Consider the following 16,703-nt stretch of genomic DNA (forward strand, 5'->3'; position numbering starts at 1 on the left):
TGTATATATATATATATACACATATATATATATATATATATATATATATATATATATATACACACACACACACACACACACACACACACACATACATATACATATACACACACACACAGGTTGAGTATCCCATATCCAAATATTCCGAAATACGGAATATTCCGAAATACTGACTTTTTTGAGCGAGAGTGAGATACAAACTTTGTTTAATACACAAAGTTATTAAAAATAATAAGAATTTACTTACCGATAATTCTATTTCTCGGAGTCCGTAGTGGATGCTGGGGTTCCTGAAAGGACCATGGGGAATAGCGGCTCCGCAGGAGACAGGGCACAAAAAGTAAAGCTTTAGGATCAGGTGGTGTGCACTGGCTCCTCCCCCTATGACCCTCCTCCAAGCCTCAGTTAGGTACTGTGCCCGGACGAGCGTACACAATAAGGAAGGATTTATGAATCCCGGGTAAGACTCATACCAGCCACACCAATCACACCGTATAACCTGTGATCTGAACCCAGTTAACAGCATGATAACAGAGGAGCCTCTGAAAAGATGGCTCACAACAATAATAACCCGATTTTTGTAACTATGTACAAGTAATGCAGATAATCCGCACTTGGGATGGGCGCCCAGCATCCACTACGGACTCCGAGAAATAGAATTATCGGTAAGTAAATTCTTATTTTCTCTATCGTCCTAGTGGATGCTGGGGTTCCTGAAAGGACCATGGGGATTATACCAAAGCTCCCAAACGGGCGGGAGAGTGCGGATGACTCTGCAGCACCGAATGAGAGAACTCCAGGTCCTCCTTAGCCAGGGTATCAAATTTGTAGGATTTTACAAACGTGTTTGCCCCTGACTAAATAGCCGCTCGGCAAAGTTGTAAAGCCGAGACCCCTCGGGCAGCCGCCCAAAATGAGCCCACCTTCCTTGTGGAATGGGCATTTACATATTTTGGCTGTGGCAGGCCTGCCACAGAATGTGCAAGCTGAATTGTACTACACATCCAACTAGCAAAAGTCTGCTTAAAAGCAAGAGCACCCAGTTTGTTGGGTGCATACAGGATAACAGCAAGTCAGTTTTCCTGACTCCAGCCGTCCTGGAACCTATATTTTCAGGGCCCTGACCACATCTAGCAACTTGGAGTCCTCCAAGTCCCTAGTAGGCGCAAGACACCACAATAAGCTGGTTCAGGTGAAACACTGACACCACCTTAGGGAGAGAACTGGGGACGAGTCCGCAGCTCTGCCCTGTCCGAATGGACAAACAGATATGGGCTTTTTTTGAGAAAAAAAACCACCAATTTGACACTCGCCTGGTCCAGGCCAGGTCCAAGAGCATGTTCACTTTTCATGTGAGATGCTTCAAATCCACAGATTTGACTGGTTTTAAACCAATGTGTTTTGAGGAATCCCAGAACTACGTTGAGATCCCACAGTGCCACTGGAGGCACAAAAGGGGGTTGTATATGCAATACTCCCTTGACAAACTTCTGGACTTCAGGAACTGAAGCCAATTCTTTCTGGAAGAAAAATCGACAGGGCCGAAATTTGAACCTTAATGGACCCCAATTTGAGGCCCATAGACACTCCTGTTTGCAAGAAATGCAGGAATCGACCGAGTTGAAATTTCTTCGTGGGGCCTTCCTGGCCTCACACCACGCAACATATTTTCGCCACATGTGGTGATAATGTTGTGCGGTCACCTCCTTTCTGGCTTTGACCAGGGTAGGAATGACCTCTTCCTGAATGCCTTTTCCCTTAGGATCCGGCGTTCCACCGCCATGCCGTCAAACGCAGCTGCGGTAAGTCTTGGAACAGACATGGTACTTGCTGAAACAAGTCCCTTCTTAGCGGCAGAGGCCATAAGTCCTCTGTGAGCATCTCTTGAAGTTCCGGGTACCAAGTCCTTCTTGGCCAATCCGGAGCCATGAGTATAGTTCTTACTCCTCTACGTCTTATAATTCTCAGTACCTTAGGTATGAAAAGCAGAGGATGGAACACATACACCGACTGGTACACCCACGGTGTTACCAGAACGTCCACAGCTATTGCCTGAGGGTCTCTTAACCTGGCGCAATACCTGTCCCGTTTTTCGTTCAGACGGGACGCCATCATGTCCACCTTTGGTAATTCCCAACGGTTTACAATTATGTGGAAAACTTCCCCATGAAGTTCCCACTCTGCCGGGTGGAGGTCGTGCCTACTGAGGAAGTCTGCTTCCCAGTTTCCATTCCCGGAATGAAACACTGCTGACAGTGCTATCACATGATTTTCCGCCCAGCGAAAAGTCCTTGCAGTTTTTGCCACTGCCCTCCTGCTTCTTGTGCCGCCCTGTCTATTTACGTGGGCGACTGCCGTGATGTTTTATCCCACTGGATCAATACCGGCTGACCTTGAAGCAGAGGTCTTGCTAAGCTTAGAGCATTATAAATTTACCCTTAGCTATATTTATGTGGAGAAAAATCTCCAGACTTGATCACACTCCCTGGAAATTTTTTCCTTGTGTGACTGCTCCCCAGCCTCTCGGGCTGGCCTCCGTGGTCACCAACATCCAAAACTGAATGCCGAATCTGCGGCCCTCTAGAAGATGAGCACTCTGTAACCACCACAGGAGAGACACCCTTGTCCTTGGATATAGGGTTATCCGCTGATGCATCTGAAGATGCGATCCGGACTATTTGTCCAGCAGATCCCACTGAAAAGTTCTTGCATGAAATCTGCCGACTGGAATTGCTTCAAAGGAAGTCACCATTTTTTTTTACCATGGCCCTTGTGCAATGATGCACTGATTTTAGGAGGTTCCTGACTAGCTCGGATAACTCCCTGGCTTTCTCTTCCGGGAGAAACACCTTTTTCTGGACTGTGTCCAGAATCATCCCTAAGCACAGGAGACTTGTTGTCGGGATCAGCTGCGATTTTGGAATATTTAGAATCCTCCCCTGCTGTTGTAACAGTATCCGAGATAGTGCTACTCCGACCTCCAACTGTTCCCTGGACTTTTCCCTTATCAGGAGATCGTCCAAGTAAGGGATAATTAAGACGCCTTTTCTTCGAAGAAGAACCATCATTTCGGCCATTACCTTGGTAAAGACCCGGGGTGCCGTAGACAATCCAAACGGCAGCGTCTGAAACTGATAGTGACAGTTCTGTACCACGAACCTGAGGTACCCTTAGTGATAAGGGCAAATTTGGGACATGGAGGTAAGCATCCCTGATGTCTCGGGACACCAGATAGTCCCCTTCTTCCCGGTTCGTTATCACTGCTCTGAGTGACTCCATCTTGATTTGAACCTTTGTAAGTGTTCAAATTTTTTTAGATTTAGAATAGGTCTCACCTAGCCTTCTGGCTTCAGTACCACAATATAGTGTGGAATAATACCCCCTTTTCTTGTTGTAGGAGGGGTAATTTAATTATCACCTGCTGGGAATACAGCTCGTGAATTGTTTCCCATACTGCCTCCTTGTCGGAGGGAGACCTTGGTAAAGCAGACTTCAGGAGCCTGCGAAGGGGAAATGTCTCGACATTCCAATCTGTACCCCTGGGATACTACTTGTAGGATCCAGGGGTCCTGTACGGTCTCAGCGTCATGCTGAGAGCTTGTCAGAAGCGGTGGAACGCTTCTGTTCCTGGGAATGGGCTGCCTGCTGCAGTCTTCTTCCCTTTCCTCTATCCCTGGGCAGATATGATCTTATAGGGACGAAAGGACTGAGGCTGAAAAGACGGTGTCTTTTTCTGCAGAGATGTGACTTAGGGTAAAAACGGTGGATTTTCCAGCAGTTGCCGTGGCCACCAGGTCCGATGGACCGACCCCAAATAACTCCTCTTCCTTTATACGGCAATACACCTTTGTGCAGTTTGGAATCCGCATCACCTGACCACTGTCGTGTCCATAACATCTTCTGGCAGATATGGACATCGCATTTACTCTTGATGCCAGAGTGCAAATATCCCTCTGTGCATCTCGCATATATAGAAATACATCCTTTAAATGCTCTATAGTCAATAAAATACTGTCCCTGTCAAGGGTATCAATATTTTTAGTCAGGGAATCCGACCAAGCCACCCCAGCTCTGCACATCCAGGCTGAGGCGATCGCTGGTCGCAGTATAACACCAGTATGTGTGTATATACTTTTTATGATATTTTTCCAGCCTCCTGTCAGCTGGCTCCTTGAGGACGGCCCTATCTATAGACGGTACCGCCACTTGTTCTGATAAGCGTGTGAGCGCCTTATCCACCCTAAGGGGTGTTTCCCAACGCGCCCTAACTTCTGGCGGGAAAGGGTATACCGCCCATATTTTCTATCGGGGGGAACCCACGCATCATCACACACTTAATTTAATTTATCTGATTCAGGAAAAACTACGGTAGTTTTTTCACATCCCACATAATACCCTCTTTTGTGGTACTTGTAGTATCAGAAATATGTAACACCTCCTTCATTGCCCTTAACGTGTGGCCCTAATAAGGAATACGTTTGTTTATTCACCGTCGACACTGGATTCAGTGTCCCTGTCTGTGTCGACCGACTAAAGTAAACGGGCGTTTTAAAACCCCTGACGGTGTTTTTGAGACGTCTGGACCGGTACTAATTGTTTGTCGGCCGTCTCATGTCGTCAACCGACCTTGGCGCGTGTTGACATTATCACGTAATTCCCTAAATAAGCCATCCATTCCGGTGTCGACTCCCTAGAGAGTGACATCACCATTACAGGCAATTGCTCCGCCTCCTCACCAACATCGTCCTCATACATGTCGACACACACGTACCGACACACCGCACACACACAGGGAATGCTCTGATAGAGGACAGGACCCACTAGCCCTTTGGAGAGACAGAGGGAGAGTTTGCCAGCACACACCAAAAACGCTATAATTATATAGGGACAACCTTATATAAGTGTTTTCCCTTATAGCATCTTTTTTATATATTTCTAACGCCAAATTAGTGCCCCCCCTCTCTGTTTTAACCCTGTTTCTGTAGTGCAGTGCAGGGGAGAGCCTGGGAGCCTTCCCTCCAGCCTTTCTGTGAGGGAAAATGGCGCTGTGTGCTGAGGAGATAGGCCCCGCCCCTTTTTCGGCGGCCTCGTCTCCCGCTCTTAACGGATTCTGGCAGGGGTTAAATATCTCCATATAGCCCCCGGAGGCTATATGTGAGGTATTTTTAGCCAAAAAAGGTTTTCATTTGCCTCCCAGGGCGCCCCCCTCCCAGCGCCCTGCACCCTCAGTGACTGCCGTGTGAAGTGTGCTGAGAGGAAATGGCGCACAGCTGCAGTGCTGTGCGCTACCTTAAGAAGACTGAGGAGTCTTCTGCCGCCGATTCTGGACCTCTTCTCGTTTCAGCATCTGCAAGGGGGCCGGCGGCGAGGCTCCGGTGACCATCCAGGCTGTACCTGTGATCGTCCCTCTGGAGCTGATGTCCAGTAGCCAAGAAGCCAATCCATCCTGCACGCAGGTGAGTTCACTTCTTCTCCCCTAAGTCCCTCGTTGCAGTGATCCTGTTGCCAGCAGGACTCACTGTAAAATAAAAAACCTAAGCTAAACTTTTCTAAGCAGCTCTTTAGGAGAGCCACCTAGATTGCACCCTTCTCGGCCGGGCACAAAAATCTAACTGAGGCTTGGAGGAGGGTCATAGGGGGAGGAGCTAGTGCACACCACCTGATCGTAAAGCTTTACTTTTGTGCCCTGTCTCCTGCGGAGCCGCTATTCCCCATGGTCCTTTCAGGAACCCCAGCATCCACTAGGACGATAGAGAAATTGTATTAAATGACCTTCAGGCTGTGTGTATAAGGTATATATGTAACATAAATACATTCTGTGCTTAGACTTGTGTCCCATCACCATGATATCTCATTATGATATGCAATTATTCCAAAATACAGAAAAATCTGATATCCAAAATACCTCTGGTCCCAAGCATTTTGGATAAGGGATACTCAACCTGTATATATATTATATATATATATATATATATATATATATATATATATATATATATATATATATACACACACACACACACACATATTAGTATGTTCCCTTAGTGCGCTCTTATTATACACTACTGAAATGTCTAATTACTTTATGTCAGTTAGTGTCTGAGTTTACGAACATAAATACTATTATATTTCCAAACGGGAAAGCAAGCTTCAACACAGACAGAATCCTTTGTCGTAAGGATCAAAAATAGATATAAGAAGAAATATCTCTGTAGTGCTCTTATTCTATAATCTGATATAATTAGATGATTGTTGGTGGATGTTATATAAAGAGAGGATGACCTTATACATTTATACACCCATATTAGTATCACATTTATCTCTTTATTAAAAGATTTTGATTTAAAACTTATCATAAAACTTTTCCTTTTCTTTTACATTGGAGATACAATTGTATATTTCAACATTATTTGTATAAGGAAAAAAATAAAACAATATATAAAACAAAGCTCATTATATTGTTTTATTTTTTTCCTTATACAAATAATGTTGAAATATACAATTGTATCTCCAATGTAAAAGAAAAGGAAAAGTTTTATGATAAGTTTTAAATCAAAATCTTTTAATAAAGAGATAAATGTGATACTAATATGGGTGTATAAATGTATAAGGTCATCCTCTCTTTATATAACATCCACCAACAATCATCTAATTATATCAGATTATAGAATAAGAGCACTACAGAGATATTTCTTTATATATATATATATATATATATATATATATATATATATATATATATATATATATATATATATATCACAAGATAGGAATCAGCTGCTCCACCTTTGCACATAGCACATATTATCTAAGCTATCACGAGCAGGGCCCTTCTTCCTCAAATGGCATTATCTATGCCACCTGTGCCCCTTGTCTTTGGTATGCATTCAGTGACCCCAAAATGTATGGTCGCCCTAATTTGGAGGAAAGGCCCATTGAGTTCCCTACAACTTGTCACCGCTTGCCCTTCAAGACAATAAGTTGCCCTACTCTTGCCCCATGGCCTCGCCCTAATTTCCTAGATAGGTGACTTTACACTGTTACTATGTATATTCCTTGTATGTTGCTACATATAATGTAGATGTATAATAATATGAGATGACTGTAGGGAGCAGAGGGGGACGTACCTGCCTGATCTGCTCCAAGTTACAGTAAGGTTACAAGAACACATTGGACACTACCGGCACAGCTCGGAGAACCCGACAGAGACACACAATGAGGAACCCTCACCTGCCAGACATTGGACAGTACCAGCACAGCTCGGAGAACCCAACAGACACACACAATGAGGAACCTTCACCTGCCAGACATTGGACAGTACCAGCACAGCTCAGAGAACCCGATACAGACACACAATGAGGAACCGTCACCTGCCAGACATTGGACAGTACCAGCACAGCTCAGAGTACCCGACAGAGACACACAATGAGGAACACTTACCTGCCAGACATTGGACAGTACCAGCACAGCTCGGAGAACCCGATAGAGACACACAATGAGGAACCTTCACCTGCCAGACATTGGACAGTACCAGCACATCTCAGAGAACCCGACAAAGACACACAATGAGGAACCCTCACCTGCCAGACATTGGACAGTACCAGCACAGCTCGGAGAACCCAACAGACACACACAATGAGGAACCCTCACCTGCCAGACATTGGACACTACCAGCACAGCTCGGAGAACCCAACAGAGACAAACAATGAGGAACCCTCACCTGCCAGACACTGGACAGTACCAGCTCAGAGAACCCGACAGAGACACACAATGAGGAACCCTCACCTGCCAGACATTGGACACTACCAGCACAGCTCAGAGAACCCGACAGAGACACACAATGAGGAACCCTCACCTGCCAGACACTGGACAGTACAAGCACAGCTCAGAGAACCCGACAGACACACAATGAGGAACACTTACCTGCCAGACATTGGACAGTACCAGCACAGCTTGGAGAACCCATTAGTGACACACAATGAGGAACCCTCACCTGCCAGACATTGGACTGCAGGGATTGGCTGATGAGCTGCAGAAGGAACTGTGGTATCTGAAGCTCAATACAAAGGTCTGAAAGCAGAAGAGGATCACAGCCGGAGGACAGGAGGTTACATGTGATGCGCAGAGCCGGTCGGAGACGTGACACTGCTTCCAGCGACACCTGTGAGGAGGAGCACAATACAATCCCGGTAAACACTCAAAGCTACATGATCTAAATAAAGGATAATAATAATAATAATAATAATAATAATAATAATGATCTCTAGCTTATACAGGAAAGTCAGGGCTGGCCCTCATCAGCCATCACAAAGATAAGAACTATAGCCTTGTCATCCCTTCACCGGACTCTCCCGCCTCCTTGTCTGAAGCTGTGGTGTACTATTCCCCAAACTGGGTAATGATCCCTCACTACCCGAGTCATACAGACCCGCTACTCCGCTCTCCACTAACATCAAACGCTTGTAGTCTGTCTTACCGGGGTCACACCGGGTGTATGCCTGTAAAATCCACCTCTCAGACTTCATCCGTCAATGCTGTGGAACGGATATACCCTTGGGAGGGTGTTTATCAGATTGGTGTGGGTCCCAGGCCTTGTGCAGGGGGGGAAGCTAAGCACATATAAACATACAGGGTGTAGAACTAAGCGCACTTACATAATAAACACAAAACTTCAACTAAAATGATTTACATGCAGCACCCGCCATTGGTTTGGGTGGATGCTTAGAACGTGTATGTGAATCATACATAGGTAAGTGGTAACATCCGTGTTATGTAAAAGGCGCCTAATAGTGCGAATAATTATAAGGGGAAACGGAGAAATAGGAGCGATGTTCTTTCCCGATATTTATCTTATTTAGAAAAGTCACTCCAGGCGCTTTTTACATATTACGGATTTTATACATGTGTAGATATATGTAATACATGTGCTGCCGTGTGTCTGGATCTGCAGCGGCGCTGTACACCGTAGCTGCCGTGCAGAACCCAGGCTACCCTCTCCTAAGCCCGCCTCCAGACTCTCATTGGCTCTGGGGCGGGCCTAATGCCGAGTCCTGGGCTCTGCACGACGGCTATGGTATACAGCGCCGCTGCAGATCTGAACACACGCCAGCACATACATTACATATATCTACACATGTACGTGTATATGTGCTTAGTGCCTGGTCCCAGGCTTCTTCTTCTCCTGCTGCCAGGGTTAGGTCTTATGGGTATATCACAGAACCACTTTCTCTGGTTAGGAGTAATTGTCTCTCCTGCCATAAAACCATTGCCAGGTGCAGTGCGATCAGATCGCGGCATTCGCAGCGCACGTGCTGGACACTATAGCACTGAGTGTTTGGATGGTTAATGTATCTTCTCCCCTCTGTGGCTCAATACCTTCGCCCCCTCCTCCCTGCCCTCCCCCCGAGCTGCAGATTATGGGGTGATAACAGGAATACCCGCCCTGAGCTGGGCGTGCTTTGCACTGACTACATACGGCGTCTCCTCTGTGGGGCAAATATACTCAGATGGGGTCTTCCACATTCGCAGGAGGTCTCTGGTCCGCACACGACCCATTACAGATACCTCCAGCTTTTCCCCTTTACAGACAATACTTCTCGGTTCGAGACCTAAACGTGAGTCTCCTTTATTTATACTAACCTCAAATCCCAATAGCTACCCGGGAGGTATTTATGGGTCCCCTCTCCGATGAGGAAGGGGTGCATATTCTGGGATCCCCTAGAGATAGATTATTATGCATAGGGTATATCGTTCCCCTTTGTAGTGTTTTTAGAATGGGTCTTCACACCACTTTTGCTTGTCCTAAATGTAGGGCTGGGGTTTTGGCATCTTCTTGGGGACTGCCCTATTGTCCTAGACGTCTGGTCCCAGGTTAGGAGAAAAGTTACTGCCCCTGTGCTCCTCCCGTCAGACTGTAAGATTTGGTTGGAGAAGCTCTATGATAACATACTCTACACACATCTCTCCACCATGGTTACATTTATTATAACCAGACCTTGGTTTTCTCCAGAGCCCCCAGACATCTTAAAATGAGTCCTATTCATTTCTATTGTATTTTTGCATAAGTATTTTTTTTCCCATCTACAAAATTTCTAAATAAAAAAATTATCAGATTTGAAGAAAAAAAAAAAAAAAAAAAAACACAACCCCCCCCCTCCCCCACCCCAAAACCAAGGAAAGACAAAGACACACAGCACTAGAAGAGGACAGGAGGACACAGATGAAGGAGAGGAGTGTAAAGGATGAGGCAGATGGAGAGAGTAGGACAGACACAAAGCACTAGGACAGGAGGACACAGATGAAGGAGAGGGGTGTAAAAGATGAGACCAATGTAATACTTGGAGAAATCAGGATTTTGGTACTTACCGATAAATCCCTTTCTCAGATTCCACAGGGGCCACTGGAGCATAGTTACAATGGGGAAATAGTAGGCAGTAAGTGGGAGCTGGCACTTTAAAATTATAACCATGTGACTAGCTCCTCCCCTACTATCTCCCCTCCAAGCCAGTCTACGTAAAACTGTGCCCGAGGAGAGCTGGAAAAGACCAACGTCAAAGTAGAGGAGGTTCGCTAAGCCAACTAAAACAAGATAATACCCAGGAAACCTGGAAACATAGTGAGAGGGTAACATGCACAAAACGAGCCGTCACACAGTGACCTGCAACCCCATAATTGTAGAATGAGGAAACCACGCTGGGCGGGCGTCCAGTGTCCCCTGTGGAATCGGAGAAAGGGATTTATCGGTAAGTACCAAAATCCTGATTTCTCCTTCATCCACTAGGGGACACTGGAGCGCAGTTACAATGGGGACGTCCTAGAGCTCCCAAAACGGGTGGGAGAGCGCTGAGAGTCCTGCAAAACCGCTCGGCCAACCCGTGACACAGAGGCCGCAAAAATGTCAAATCCGTAAAACTTGACAAACGTATGATGTCCCAACTAAGCGGCATCGCAACATAAAGCAATCATGGAAACCCCATGGGCGGCCCAAAGGTCCCCCAAAGCGCGCGGAGTGCGCCGAAATGGAAAACGGAGGCTCTCGAGCAGCCGCCAAATAAAGACTGTCTGACGGTCAGACGTATCCAACGGCCCAACGTCTGCTGGGACCCTGGCCATTTAGGACGGGGGCATCGTACAGAAAAAAGAAGAAATAAATTTGTAGAATAGCCGAAGAGCTCTGTAGAGAGAGTCGGCGAGCCCTGACAACATCCAAAGAGGGACGAAAACACAAGTGTCAGATTTATATGAAAAGCGGACATCACCCCAGGAAGAAACGACCGCTGAGTTTGAAGCTCAGCCATAACCTTATTCGAAAGGGGGCTTGCCGGTAGAGTACTCCCTGCAAGAAAGACCGAACTTCCGGCAGCCAGGCTTATTTCCTTTGGAAGAAAACCGAAAGAGCAGAGACCTGAAATTCAGGTCAACCTAGTCGAAGCGCAACCGAGCAAACCACCCGGAGAAAACAAAGGCGGCGGCTAAATGAAAAACCGAAGGGAAAACCCCTAGTCATCCACACCAGGCCACATAAAGTTTCCAAAAGTGGTAATAGTGAGTCAAGGTAACAGACTTCCGAAATCGGGGCCCAGTAGGTATAACCGAACTAGGGACTCCTTCCTTCTGAGAGGGTCTCGTGAACAGCCACGCCGTTAAAGAAACCTGTGGAAGACTGAACAAAGAAAAGGACCCTGTTGAAGTAGACATCCCACAGAGGTAGGAGCCAAGGCTCCTCTACTGATAACAGGTGCAGGGTGGATCTTCAAGTCATACGCGGCCAAACTGGAGGAGTCACTGGGAGGACAAGCACGCATTCTCCCTTTATGTGTTGCAGAAAGTGAGGTAGAAACAGAAAAGGAGGAAAGACAGACTAACCAGAAGCTCCAAGGAGCTGTGAGGGAATCCTCGGCTACTGCCGCCGGAGCTCATGTCCAAGAGTAGTAAAGGGATGAGGAGTTAGTCGGAACGCCCTGAGGTCGATCCGAGTTCTCCGCCAACAGCGGACAAGCTGACAAAACGCCGGGGAATGTCCACTCACCCGGGTGCCTGACCTGGCGGCTTGACCTGGAACGAAGATTGTTGTCCTCTGCTCAGAGAAGAATGTAGGTGACCTCTCTCAGTTCAGCAACTTGGCTGAAGAAAGAGGGTAACTGGTCCAGAGGAAGGAAAAATCCTCTGACGGACCGAGTTGAGAACCATCCCTAAACACAGAAAAACAGTACAAGGAACATAAATGGGACCGTGTCGAATCAGAAGATCCTGGATCCTCCGGATATTCAGAAGCAACCTAATCTGCAGAGTGGGTTTCCAGCAGTAGATTGTCCAGTTAGGGAACAAACGTCACTCCCTGCCTTTGAAGTAGGGCCATCCTCTGACCTTCATGAAAACGTTGGGAGCGGAAGAGAGACCGAACGGAAAGGTCTGACAGTGGAAAGGAGTATCCTGTACTACGAATCGGAGAAAAGCCTGATGAGGAATCACAGACTGAAAGGATTCTAAGTTCCGAATAGGTCTGGCCGAGCAATCTGACTTCGGCACGGGAAAAAACAAAGGCCTGAGAAAATACTCCGATTCCAATGATGTGTGGAAACAGGGATCAGCATACTTGCAGTTAGAAGCACCCGGAACGCAGCCTGCAGTACGACTCTCTTGTCGTCGTAAGCCAGCAGACCCGTGGTGAGGGACCCCTGAGGCGGTTGGACTCCAAAATCGAGTATGTAACCGCCCGTGATGAGAAACCTAACCCAAGCATACCCAGGCCTCCCAGAAAAACCACAGACATGCGCCCACCCTGGGATCTCCCAGGTGGGAGGAAGGTCTGACCTGCGGTGGGTGTGTTGGAGGATCTACAATCAGACTGGTTCTAGGGTGCTGAACCTCTGCCTCGACCTCTTACTTCGAGATCCCTTGGTGATGGCAAGATCTAAAGGAAAGACCGGTATTAGTCCCTCTTGGAGCTGGAGCAGCAGTAGGGGAAAGAAAAGTGGACTTACCCCCAATGGCCTGAGCAATCCAGGCAGGAAAATCCTTCCCAACCCGACCCGTAATGAACCTGCTGCCCCTTAGGATTCAATATCCGCCTGTCACTGTCGCAGCCCCAAAGGTCGTCGGGTTAAGACAGGCCAAGCGGAAATTCAGGCTCTGAGTATACAGACGTCCTTGGAGACCTCTAAAGAATATATAGCAGAATCGTTACTCTGATCTGCCCAAGGAATCAGGTGATCCTGTTCCAAACCATCTGGTAACCTAGAGGACAATTGTTCCACAACCTACCTGCGCCGGACAAGGTAGATCCCTTGCTGCCGCCTATTTCTCTCAGACGGCTCCTTCAGCAAGGTTACATCAGGAACCGGCAGTTTCTTGGACCGGCGATACATCGAGGGGTATACAACTGGAGAGGTCTCATATTGTTTCCTGCTGTCTGCGGGGAAAGAATAGGTAAATAAACAGTGTTTGATACCTGAAATTGTGCCTCCGGATGTCTCCACGCCGCCTACCGAAGCATCTCCAGCTCATCCGAAACTGGAAGAGTCGCTGTCATTTCTTCATTGGCGCCGAACCCCGAGGAACGTGAAGTGTCCAGTTCCGACTCCTTTACCTGCAGTACCAGACGAACTGCTGTACTAAGGGCCTCGATACCATGAGATACTGGTTCAGACTCCAGAAAACCAACGTCATCAGTATCCTGGAAATCCATTGCCTCCTCCAAGAGAGGCATCTCATCCGCAGAGTCGTGTAACAATAGGATTTTGGTACTTACCAGGTAAATCCTTTTCTTTGAATCCATAGGGGGCACTGGAGTACTCTTGGGATATGGACGGTTTCCGTAGGAACAAGGCACTGAATATTCAAATTTAGAACTCTCCTCCCCTCCATATCCCAGAGTACCTCAGTGTTTTTTACTGAGCCGAACAGGAGCGATAGAGAGGTTGACAATGGAGAATTACATATAACAAAACTGACAACAATAAAGTTCACACATAACGTGACTGACAACGAAACAGTTGGCACAATAACCGATAGAACTTGAAACTTGAACCAGTCGGTGAGAATGTGTTACCATAAGATTCCCTGAACTTACCGCAAACCAGGTCAAACTGCTCTGGGTGGGCGTCCAGTGCCCCCTATGGATTCAAAGAAAAGGATTTACCTGGTAAGTACCAAAATCCTATTTTCTTTTTCATCCACTAGGGGTCACTGGAGTACTCTTGGGACGTACCAAAGCTTCCCCCGTGGGCGGGAGAGCAGTTTGGCACCTGTAACACTAGGCGGCCAAAGCTAGATGCTGATGCCGCAAACGTATCAAACTTGTAAAAGTGCACAAACGTGTGCACCGATGACCAGGTAGCCACACGGCAAAGCTGCGTCGTAGAAGCCCCACGACCAGCTGCCCATGAAGTTCCCACAGAACGTGTGGAATGAGCTGTTACTGATGTAGGCGGCTGTAACCGAGCATGAAGGTAAGCCTGACGTATGGTCAGTTTTATCCATCTGGACATGGTCTGCTTAAAAGCTGGCCAACCCATCTTGGTAGCATCATACAGAACAAACAACGTATCCGTCTTACGAACTGTAGATGTTCGGGACACATAAACGCGTAATGCGCGTACCACATCCAAGGTTCCAGAATTTCCTGTAAACACAGGAACTACGATTGGTTGATTGATGTGAAAGGATGACACTACCTTTGGTAGGAAAGCGGGATTCGTCCGAAGTTCCGCTCTGTCATCATGAAACACCAAATACGGTGGCTTGCATGACAAGGCACCCAAATCGGAAACACGCCTTGCCGAAGCCAAGGCTAGTAGGAAAATTGTTTTCCAAGTGAGAAACTTAATACCCACTTGGTGTAAGGGTTCAAAATATGAAGACTGTAAGAAATCTAAAACCAGATTCAAGTCCCATGGCGCTGTAGGTGGAATGAATGGAGGCTGTACTCTGAGGACACCTTGCAGAAAAGTGCGTACCGACGACAATAGAGCCAATCGTCTTTGAAAGTAAATTGACAAAGCAGATACCTGCACCTTTAGTGTAGATAAACGCAGTCTTCCATCCAGCCCCGTCTGTAGAAATAACAAAAGACGGGATAACTTAAAAGATGATGTCGGAAACTTCCGATCCTCACACCAACCTATATAGGCACGCCAGATTCTGTAATAATGAGCTGCCATAACCGGCTTCCTAGCTCGTAACATGGTTGGTATAACTGAATCTGGAATGCCCTCTCTCCTTAAGAGGGCGGTCTCAACAGCCACCCCGTCAAACGCAGCCGCACTAAATCGTGGGTAAAGGAACGGACCCTGTTGTAACAGGTCCGGACGAAGTGGGAGCGGCCAAGGCTCGTCCGCGAGTAGTCCTCGGAGATCCGAGAACCAAGCTCTCCGAGGCCAATGAGGCGCCACTAGTATGACTGACGGCCTCTCTTTTGATCCGTTTCAGCAACAGAGGGAGCAGCGGAAACGGTGGAACCAGACACACGAGGCTGTACGGCCATGCGACGGTGAGAGCATCCACCGCCACAGCCTTTGGATCTCGCGTTCTGGACACATACTGGGGCGTTTGATGATTGTGGCGAGATGCCATCAGGTCCACTTGAGGGTAACCCCACCTCTGGGCCAACATGTGAAACACTTCTGGAATTAATGCCCATTCTCCTGGATGGAAATCCCGACGGCTGAGATAATCCGCATCCCAGTTGTCCACTCCCGGAATGAACACTACCGCCAACATCACTTGGTGACGCTCGGCCCAATTGAGGATTCGAGCTACTTCTCGCATTGCCATGCGGCTTCTCGTTCCTTCTTGTTTGTTGATGTATGCGACCGCCGTCGCATTGTCTGACTGCACCTGAACAGCCTGAGCCTGCAGCATGTGCACTGCTTGTCGTAGCGCATTGTAAATTGCCCGGAGTTCCAGGACATTTATAGACAGCAATCTTTCGTGATCCGCCCAGAGACCCTGGAGCTGACAATTTTGAACTACAGCTCCCCAACCTCTGAGACTCGCGTCCGTCGTTAGAATTATCCAATTCCAGGCGCCGAACCGTTTCCCTGCGGTCAGATTGTGTACATTGAGCCACCAGAGTAGAGACACCCTTGCCCGTGGCGACAACCTCACCCTGTGGTGAATCTGCAGATGCGAGTCCGACCACTGTGCGAGCACATCCAGTTGAAATGGACGCGAGTGAAATCTTCCGAACTGAAGCGTTTCGAAAGCCGCCACCATTGTGCCTAAGAGGCGAATGCCCAAATGTACCGAGACTGTGCGTGGCTTGAGCACCAATCGAACCAGATGACGAATGTTCTGTACTTTCCGTTCTGGTAGGTAAATTCTTTGATTTACCGTATCGAGAATCATACCTAGAAATTGCAGTCGTTGAGACGGAATCAGATGTGATTTCTTGAAGTTCCAAAGTAGTGTGGTTTAAGCTCCACACAAGCCCTGTTGCTACGAGAAGCACAGAAAAAAAATAAGAATTTACTTACCGATAATTCTATTTCTCGTAGTCGGTAGTGGATGCTGGGGACTCCGTCAGGACCATGGGGATTAGCGGCTCCGCAGGAGACAGGGCACAAAAGTAAAAGCTTTAGGACTAGGTGGTGTGCACTGGCTCCTCCCCCTATGACCCTCCCCCAAGCCTCAGTTAGGATACTGTGCCCGGACGAGCGTACACAATAAGGAAGGATTTTGAATCCCGGGTAAGACTCATACCA

At 47.4% G+C, this 16,703-nt stretch overlaps 1 protein-coding gene across 3 annotated transcripts in view; it reads right to left on the reverse strand.

Annotated features, from left to right (window-relative positions):
* The window catches only part of STK36 (serine/threonine kinase 36), a 295,926-nt gene that overhangs the window by 137,119 nt on the left and 142,104 nt on the right, over positions 1-16,703 (reverse strand). For all 3 annotated transcript variants that reach the window (XM_063935506.1, XM_063935505.1, XM_063935504.1), the window contains exon 12: positions 7,994-8,161. In XM_063935506.1, the coding sequence (XP_063791576.1) occupies positions 7,994-8,161 (168 nt within the window). The remainder of the gene's footprint in view (positions 1-7,993; positions 8,162-16,703) is intronic.

The sequence above is a fragment of the Pseudophryne corroboree genome, chromosome 7, assembly GCF_028390025.1.
Source record: "Pseudophryne corroboree isolate aPseCor3 chromosome 7, aPseCor3.hap2, whole genome shotgun sequence".
NCBI lineage: Eukaryota > Metazoa > Chordata > Amphibia > Anura > Myobatrachidae > Pseudophryne > Pseudophryne corroboree.